At 41.5% G+C, this 10000-nt stretch overlaps 2 protein-coding genes across 2 annotated transcripts in view; both read right to left on the reverse strand.

Moving 5' to 3' along the window:
* Nucleotides 1-10000, reverse strand: part of Kap-alpha1 (karyopherin alpha1) — a 34611-nt gene that overhangs the window by 14564 nt on the left and 10047 nt on the right. The window contains exons 5-7 of the mRNA XM_086552034.1: nt 9552-9815; nt 9311-9389; nt 3633-3752 (exon numbers count right to left, since the gene is read on the reverse strand). Coding sequence (XP_086408160.1) covers nt 3633-3752; nt 9311-9389; nt 9552-9815 — 463 coding nt within the window. The remainder of the gene's footprint in view (nt 1-3632; nt 3753-9310; nt 9390-9551; nt 9816-10000) is intronic.
* On the reverse strand, nt 5457-8066 carry LOC147468802 (uncharacterized; the record flags this gene model as incomplete). Its single annotated transcript, XM_086551834.1, is given in 3 exon segments — nt 5457-6978; nt 7026-7595; nt 7598-8066. Coding segments are annotated over 3 exon segments (2418 nt in total), but the record flags the coding sequence as incomplete, so codon positions are not given.

Genomic DNA, 10000 nt, shown 5'->3' on the forward strand with positions numbered 1-10000 from the left:
TGAGTGCAGTCATTTCAGTTACCAGTATTCTTGAACATTTAAACAACGCAAGTAAAAGGGCTAGTCAGATACTCAAGCAACCTGTTTGTAAATATATAATGTCAAAAAACTTGCCAAATCAAGGCAAGATGAAGGCCAAAGAAAATTACTTCCCCTACTGCCCACACTGGCCAGTTACTAATCTCATATGATACAACTTTACTTGCTCTTCAGTTTAGTAGTAGACTACTGGCCAAGACTGATACTTTTGTTTGGAAATTAGTCTAAATTAGGGTTATGAAATTCTATAAAGTAACCATTGCAGATAGGTGTAATGACATACACAACCCCTCTGGTTTGGCCCAAAAGATGAGCATCATTACATACATGAAGAGCACTCAAAGTTATAAGATTTAATGACCATCATGATGCTATTTTCTGAGATGCCGCTTTAACCCTTACTTTGTGATGGTTTAACCCATTCATTTTTTTTTTATTGAAAGGGGCTTCTGGAGTATCCCCTTAAATTTTTTAGTACTTTCAAATGCCAAAGACCAAAATTGTCCTAAGCAAATTATGAAAGATCATACCCTAAATTAAGTTACAGGGAAAGACATGCTGAAATCTTTCTAGCTTTTAGGGGTTAAGGGAAAATTCACTATGGGCTAGTCTGCAGACCAGGATGAGGAGGAAATATTCCCCTCAACCCTCATATTTCTATCTCATCTGGACAGCCAGTTAGATTTCTTTGGCCCCCATTTGCAATAGATTAACCTAAAATTGTTACAAAAACTTCATGCAACTTAACCCCAAGATATTCATATTCTCAACATGAGATTTCCCTGTGGAATTCTCTTTTTATTGTTAACCCTCTCTGGACGGGTGGTACAGTACTGTACCGCGCATTCAAAAGCCCAGTGGCCGGGCGGCACAGTATTGTGCCAGCCATTTAATTGATTTAGGCCTAATAATTCGAATGCCCCGGCATTGGGACATTCAAGGCTGGAATGCCCCCGTCGTAAGTGGGTTAAGGAAGGAAACAGGATGGCTATATACTGAATGTTTTTTCAATAAATTTCAATATCAAATTTTGCAATAAAGTGTACACTGACATAAACCCTTAAAATGTGTGCCTCTATAACCTGGATGTGTCTACGAGGCTATTCCAAAATGACAAAACATACAAAGGAAAACAAGAAAAATACAAGTTTATCTGTTTACCCAGAACTTAACTCTGGGATAAAGCTATGGCATTTTTGTTTTATTGTCTCAAGAGGTTAGACCTACCCACACTCTTTTAGCAATTAAAACAACTGCTCGGGTAATTTCCAAAAGATAATATGTTACAGAGGACATAGACTCATTTTCAGGTTTCAGTTCCACAGTATAGATTATCTCTACACAACACTGCCTGCCATGGATCATATTAGCTAGATAAAAGTACAAAGTATTAGTATGTGATACTTAGGTCTTCAGTTCACATATCTACATTATACATGTATATACATGATACTGAAAATGTATGATGGGCTAATTTTATATTTTGCAATAAAGACAAGGCAAGTCTACTTCAGCAGGAAGAGGACCAGCAAACTTTTTGAGTGGCAAAATAGTTTTTGCTTCAATAATTTTTTTATTATTTCAGTTTTATAACTATTACAATAATCATCATCATTCCATAATTATCATCATTATCAACTGGCACATCATTATAATTTTCATTATCATTATTATCACTTTCATTAACCCATTAATGCTGGGTGACAAGACATCATGTTATGTGATGGCAGTACTTGCTGCTGGGAACGAGATACTTAGTCATGGCTTTTCATATGGTTGGCATGCCAGGTGATCGGGTGCATAGCAGTTGGCCGTGACTAGAATGGGGTGAAAAACCCAAGGTATTAAGCTTAAGCGTTTGAAATACCCCAGCATTTAGACCGATTGGAGCCAAAACTGGTCCGTCACCATTGGGTTAACACCATTCTCAATGTCACTTTCATTATCATTATTATCATTCTTTTTAATCATTCATGTCATTTTCATTATCATTATTATCATTCTATTTAATTATTCATGTCATTTTCATTATCATTATTATCATTCTTTCTAATCATTTTAACATTTAGTACTTCATTATTATCTCTATCATTATTATCACTGCTTTTATTGCTATCATCATTATCATCACTATCAATAATATAATTATTATTAACCTTATGGCTCTAATCATAATTATTATTTTTATTATCATTATTACTATCATCATTATCATTATTATTACCATTATCAAAACGATCATTCCTATCATTGTCATTATCATTATTATCATAATTATCAATATCCTTTACTGATATTAATATTACTATCATTTTTATCATTATCAACATTAACCCTATGACGATGGTGCATTACACTCGTGTGACACAGCTAAATTCCCGATGCCGGGGCGTCATGCCAGTGTGACGTTTCCTCTGCAATATTGCAATAGCCCGGCGTAGGGGTTTTCACTTATCGCCATGCCCCGTTGGGAAAGGGTTAATATTACCATCACCATTTATGTTACCATTTTAACAACCATTATCATTGTCATCACTATTGTTATTACTGTTACCAGTGTCACTGTTTTTTGTTTTTGTTTTTTAATAGATCATATTATTATATTCATCTTTATTTTTGTTATTTCATTATCTATATTTCATCATTCTATCAATGTGAATCTTTAATTTTGTTTTCATCAATTATGACACTTTAACCCACTCACGGCGGGGGCATTCCAGCCTTGCATGTTACAATGCCAGGGCTCTTGAACGCATAGGCCTAAATCAGTTAAATAAACGACGCCATATGGCGTCACCCAGCGAACAGGCCTAGAATGTGCAGTACCGTAGTGTACCACCCGTCCAGAGAGGGTTAATATCCTTCCAATCAAAGAATGTGATATCTATTTCTGAAGGAATACTGTAATCTAATTTTTAAAAATCTATTTGCCATTAGTGTTTAAAATATTCTTGATAAAAAGTCACTTACACACTAGAAACTGTGGTATATTTTTGGTTCTATATTTGGATGTTTTATATTGTCACCTTCAAAACCAAGCTGCACAATTAACTTTTTTTGGTTTCAGAATTTTTGCCTATATCATTTCTACATTGTGTGGTGCAGCTATTTGTATAGTCTCCTTTATTATATCGAGACTGAGTGATCTAAAATCATTTATTGCCAATATAACAAGCTGATTTATGTATTATTATCAAAATGATCTTAATCAATATATTTTATTGTAATTTGATAAATAACACATGAATAAAACTTATGAATGCTTTTTGTCCTATCAATAAGTTATAAAAAAAAAATAAACATTGTGTTATAAGAATTGAGAAAATGAGATTTCCCCAAAAATAGAAGAAATAACTTTGATTTGTTTATGAAGGTGACAATATGCTCTATATTCACTAAATTCTGTTCATTTACTGCAATAACTACTCAAATAATAAGTCTGTTTCATAAACTGAGATTCCTGATTTACAAATGTTGAATTACTAACCTTGCACAGCAGGCCAACAGAGAAAAAAAAATTGAAGGTTGACACTGAATATTAGTTGTTCGTTCCCCATTATCCAAGAGCAAAACTAGATTTCAAAGAGAAATACCTGAGAGCGATTGCCAGCTGTGATATTTGAGATGGTCCAGCATGCTTCTTTTCGGATGGATTCCTTGGGGGATGCTAGCAGGTGTAGCAGACATGGCAAGGCAGAACAGTTAAGGATTACCTGATGAGAAAAAGTTGTTTATTAATAAATTGTCCTTAATATTCATATGTATTTTAACAAATGCCTTTCTATTCATGTGTTGTATGCTGCATGTGTATGTTGCTGTGCATGCTGGAGTTGTGTTGTTTATGTGAGTGCTTTATATCTATGCAAGTTGTTCTTTGAGCTTTCTGCTCATCAGTATATGTGTGCTCAATGCTTGAGTGTTGCACTTGTACATCAAGTCCTAACATCTGCATTTCATGTTTGTGTATGTTTTTTGAGTGTATTGCCTATATGTATTGCATATATTTTGCATGTATGTCTTCTGTATGTGTGCCTTGTCTATGTGTGGCTCTTGCCTATGTGTGGCTCTTGCCTATGTGTGGCTCTTGCCTATGTGTGGCTCTTGCCTATGTGTGGCTCTTGCCTATGTGTGGCTCTTGCCTATGTGTGGCTCTTGCCTATGTGTGGCTCTTGCCTATGTGTGGCTCTTGCCTATGTGTATGTTGTGTTGTGTGCATGTGCATGTGTTGTATGCATGTGCATGTGTTGTGTGCATGTGTTGTATGCATGTGCATGTGTTGTGTGCATGTGCATGTGTTGTGTGCATGTGCATGTGTTGTGTGCATGTGCATGTGTTGTGTGCATGTGCATGTGTTGTGTGCATGTGCATGTGTTGTGTGCATGTGCATGTGTTGTATGCATGTGCATGTGTTGTATGCATGTGCATGTGTTGTATGCATGTGCATGTGTTGTATGCATGTGCATGTGTTGTATGCATGTGCATGTGTTGTATGCATGTGCATGTGTTGTATGCATGTGCATGTGTTGTATGCATGTGCATGTGTTGTATGCATGTGCATGTGTTGTATGCATGTGCATGTGTTGTATGCATGTGCATGTGTTGTATGCATGTGCATGTGTTGTATGCATGTGCATGTGTTGTGTGCATGTGTTGTGTGCATGTGTTGTGTGCATGTGTTGTGTGCATGTGTTGTGTGCATGTGTTGTGTGCATGTGTTGTATGCATGTGTTGTGTGCATGTGTTGTGTGCATGTGTTGTGTGCATGTGTTGTGTGCATGTGTTGTGTGCATGTGTTGTGTGCATGTGTTGTATGCATGTGTTGTGTGCATGTGTTGTATGCATGTGTTGTGTGCATGTGTTGTATGCATGTGTTGTGTGCATGTGTTGTGTGCATGTGTTGTGTGCATGTGTTGTGTGGATGTGTTGTGTGCATGTGTTGTGTGGATGTGTTGTGTGCATGTGTTGTGTGGATGTGTTGTGTGCATGTGTTGTGTGGATGTGTTGTGTGCATGTGTTGTGTGCATGTGTTGTGTGCATGTGTTGTGTGCATGTGTTGTGTGCATGTGTTGTGTGCATGTGTTGTGTGCATGTGTTGTGTGCATGTGTTGTGTGCATGTGTTGTGTGCATGTGTTGTGTGCATGTGTTGTGTGCATGTGTTGTGTGCATGTGCATGTGTTGTATGTATGTGCATGTGTGTGCATGTGCATGCACATGTGTGAATGTGTTGTGTGTCGTGCTTGTATTGCATGTATATGTGTTGTGCATGTATTGTGTATTGTACGTGTTGTGCATGTGCATGTGTGCATGTGCATGTGTGCATGTGCGTGAGTGCATGTGTGCATGTGCATGTGTGCATGATGCATGTGCGTGAGTGCATGTGTGCATTTGCGTGAGTGCATGTGTGCAAGTGCATGTGTGCTTGAGTGCATGTGTGCATGTGTTATGTGTACACAACACGCACATGAACACACTACACATGCACAGTGCACACACACGCACACAACATACATATGCACAGTGCAAAGACACACACAAAACATGCACACAACACACAACATATCACACATCACTACACACATAAATGCATGCACACATGTGTTGTGTGTGTGCTGTGTTGTGTGTTGTATGTTGTGTGTGGTGTGGTGTGTTGTGAGTGGTATGGGTTGTGTGTGTGTTGTATGTTGTGTGCATGGTGTGTGTGTGGTGTGTGTGGTGTGTGTGTTGTGTGTGTGGTGTGTGTGGTGTGTGTGGTGTGTAGTATGTGTGGTGTGTGGTGTGTAGTATGTTGTGTGGTGTGTGGTGTGTAGTATGTTGTGTGGTGTGTGGTGTGTAGTATGTTGTGTGTTGAGTGTGGTGTGTTGTGTGTGTTGTGAGTGTGTTGGGTGTGTGGTGTGTCGTGCGTGTTGTGTGGTGTGTAGTATGTTGTGTGGTGTGTGGTGTATATGTTGTGTGTTGAGTGTGGTGTGTTGTGTGTGTTGTGTGTAGTGTGTGTAGTGTGTGGTGTGTGTTGTGTGTGGTGTGTAGTATGTTGTGTGGTGTGTGGTGTGTGGTGTGTAGTATGTTGTGTGTTGAGTGTGGTGTGTTGTGTGTGTTGTGAGTGTGTTGTGTGTGTGGTGTGTGTCGTGTGTGGTGTGTATGTTGTGTGGTGTATGGTGTGTAGTATGTTGTGTGTTGAGTGTGGTGTGTTGTGTGTGTGGTGTGTGTCGTGTGTCGTGTGTAGTATGTTGTGTGGTGTGTGATGTAGTATGTTGTGTGTTGAGTGTGGTGTGTTGAGTGTGGTGTGTTGTGTGTGTGGTGTGTGTTGTGTGTGGTGTGTAGTATGTTGTGTGGGGTGTGTGGTTTGTAGTATGTTGTGTGTTGTGTGGTGTGTAGTATGCTGTGTGTGGTGTGTAGTATGTTGTGTGTTTGTGTTGTGTGTGGTGTGTAGTATGTTGTATGTTGTGTGTTGTGTGTGTGGTATGTGGTGTGTGTGGTGTGTGTGGTATGTGGTGTGTGTGGTATGTGGTGTGTGTGGTGTGTGTAGTATGTTGTGTGGTGTGTGTAGTATTGTGTGGTGTATGGTGTGTATGTTGTGTGGTGTGTAGTATGTTGTGTGTGGTGTGTGTGATGTGTAGTATGTTGTGTGGTGTGTGGTGTGTAGTATGTTGTGTGTGGTGTGTAGCATGTTGTGTGTGGTGTGTAGCATGTTGTGTGTGGTGTGTAGTATGGTGTGTGTGGTGTGTAGTATGTTGTGTGGTGTGTAGTATGTTGTGTGTGGTGTGTAGCATGTTGTGTGTGGGGTGTTTGGTGTGTAGCATGTTGTGTGTGGGGTGTGTGGTGTGCAGCATGTTGTGTGTGGGGTGTGTGTGTGGGGTGTGTGTTGTGTGTGTGGGGTGTGTGTTGTGTGTGTGTGTGGGGGGGGGTGTGGGGTGTGTGTGTGTGGGTGTGTGGGGTGTGGGGTGGGGGGTGGGTGGTGGGGGGGGTGTGGGGTGTGGGGGGGGTGTTGTGTGTGTGTGGGATGTGTGTGGGATGTGTGTGTGGGGTGTGTGTTGTGTGTGTGTGGGGTGTGTGTTGTGTGTGTGTGGGGTGTGTGTTGTGTGTGTGTGGGGTGTGTGTTGTGTGTGTGTGGGGTGTGTGTTGTGTGTGTGTGGGGTGTGTGTTGTGTGTGTGTGGGGTGTGTGGTGTGTGTGTGGGGGGGGTGTTGTGTGTGGGGGGTGGTGTTGTGTGTGGGGGGTGGTGTTGTGTGTGGGGGGTGGTGTTGTGTGTGGGGGGGTGTGGGTGTGTGGGGGTGTGTGTGTGTGGGGGGGGGGGGGGTGTGGGGGGGGTGTGTGTGTTGTGTGTGTGTGGGGGGTTGTGTGTGTGTGGGGGGTTGTGTGTGTGGGGGGGTGGTGTGTGTGTGTGGGGGGGGTGTGTGTGTGTGTGGGGGGGTTGTGTGTGGGGGGGGGTGGTGGGTGGGGGGGGTGTGTGTGGGTGTGTGGGTGTGTGTGTGGGGGGGGGGTGTGTGGGTGTGGGGGGGTGTGTGTGTGTGTGGTGTGGGGGTGGTGTGTGTGGTGTGGGGTGTGTGTGTGGGTGTGTGGGTGTGTGTGTGTGTGGGGGGGGTGTGTGGTGTGTGTGGGGTGTGTGTGGTGGGGTGGTGTGTGTGGGGGGGGGGGGGGTTGTGTGTGTGTGTGTGTGGGGGGGGTGTGGTGTGGTGTGGGTGGGTGGGGTGTGGGTGTGTGTGGTGTGTGTGGTGTGTGTGTGTGTGGTGTGTGGTGTGTGTGTGGTGTGTGTGGTGTGTGTTGTGTGTGGTGTGTGTGGTGTGTGTGGTGTGTGTGGTGTGTGTGGTGTGTGTGTGGTGTGTGTGGTGTGTGTGGTGTGTGTGTGGTGTGTGTGGTGTGTGTGTGGTGTGTGTGGTGTGTGTGGTGTGTGTGTGGTGTGTGTGGTGTGTGTGTGGTGTGTGTGGTGTGTGTGTGGTGTGTGTGGTGTGTGTGGTGTGCATGTGGTGTGCATGTGGTGTGTGTGTGGTGTGTGTGTGGTGTGTGTTTGGTGTGTGGTGTGTGTGGGGTGTGTGGTGTCATGTGGCATATGTGTTGTGTTGTGTGCACATGCTGTGCAGGTGTTGTACATGTGTATGTTGTATGCACATTTGTACAGATGTGCTGTGTGCATGTGTTGTACACATCATGTACAGGTGTAAGTGTGCATATGTGCTGTACTGTTCATGTGTTGTGCATGTGTTGTACAGGTGTATGTTGTATGCACATTTGTATAGATGTGCTGTGTGCATGTGTTGTACACATCATGTACAGGTGTAAGTGTGCATATGTGCTGTACTGTTCATGTGTTGTGTTGTACAGGTGTATGTTGTATGCAGATGTGCACATATTAGTTCTGTGTTGTGCATGTGTTGTGTGCCCATGTGCATGTGCTGTGCAGGTGTTGTATGCACATGTGTTGCACAGGTGTGTTTGCACATGTGCAGGTGTATTGTACAGATGCAGATTGTGGAGGTGTGTTGTATAGGTGCCTACAGTGTGAATGTGTTGTGTAGGTGTAGGTGTTGTGCAGGTGTACTGAGCAGGTGTGTGCTGTGCAGGTGTGTGCTGTGCAGGTGTGTGCTGTGCAGGTGTGTGCTGTGCAAGTATGAGCTGTGCAGGTATGTGCTGTGCAGGTATGTGCTGTGCAGGTATGCACTGTGCAGGTATGTGCTGTGCAGGTGTGTGCTGTGCAGGTGTGTGATGAGCAGGTGTGTGCTGTGCAGGTGTATGTTATGTGCATGTGTAGATATATGTAGTTTGCAGGCATTGTGAATTGTGCAGGTGTGTGTTTTGAGTTATGGCTTCTTTCTTTCTTTTTTCTTTTTTTTTTCTTTTTTTTGAGTGAAACATTAAGTAAAAATACACCATACTATCACATATACTGCCATTCCTACTTCTACTGCACATTTACTTTTCTAAAATATAAACGTAACAGCATAAACACAACTATAGATATAAAAAATAAAATAAAATAAGTGATTTTGAATGAACTGTATCATTACCGTTGTAATGAAAAATCTGGTGTTACTTTGATTCTCATATTATTTCAAATGTTTACCCATCTTAGAATATATATTAGAACGGACTTCTATACTCAAATTCATATCTAAAAATTGACAATTTCCAGTACATATTTCACATTAACCCATTCACAATGGGACATATGTTCGCCTACTCCCACTTAAGCCGGGAAGATAACAAGCCAGGAAGATAATGTCAAGGATTCTTTTATAACTTTTTTTCAATGAAAAGAAATGCAAAGCATTCTAATTACCTGCGTTTGGACATCATCTCCAGTTACGATATTTCCTACTGCTCTCAAGGCAGCTGCAACAACACTGTGCTGATTAAACCTAAAAAATAAAAGTATATGGTGTTAAAACTTGGTGACAGTAGTATGAATTCACTGATATACATTATGTGCATATTCTCTCAATATTGTTCATAATCAACAAAGCATTTTAAATAAGGATACTACATAAGACTTCAACACTATATACATACAAGGTACTTACATTAAGAGTTCCACAAGTCTGCGACATACACCTGCATCAATAACTGCTTGAATCTTTTCATTGGGCCCATCACTTAGGTAACTAAGAGCCCAACAGGCATCTGCTAATACATCAGCATCACTATGGAAGAGAAGACGGGACAGAACTGGGAGACATGGTGATACGCGGGCGAAGTCCGGTGGTGGGTTCTTGCCCCGGCAGAGGTTACTGAGTGCCCAAACTGCATTCCTTGTCATTGAGAGTCGAGTGGATTTACTGAGGAGCCTGTAAAGATTAAAATTATATAAATATAAATATAAATATACTGCAGATGTAATATGGATATAAAAAATTAAAAAATAAATTATTTCGAATAGACTGTATCATTACCTTTATAATGAAAAAAGATGGCGTTATTTTGATTCTTATATTACTTCAAATTTTTACCTATCTTAGAACATACCATATCA

Source organism: Penaeus japonicus, unplaced genomic scaffold (genome assembly GCF_977035675.1).
Source record: "Penaeus japonicus unplaced genomic scaffold, GWHDUDI00000001_assembly GWHDUDI00000026, whole genome shotgun sequence".
In the NCBI taxonomy this organism is placed as follows: Eukaryota; Metazoa; Arthropoda; class Malacostraca; order Decapoda; family Penaeidae; genus Penaeus; species Penaeus japonicus.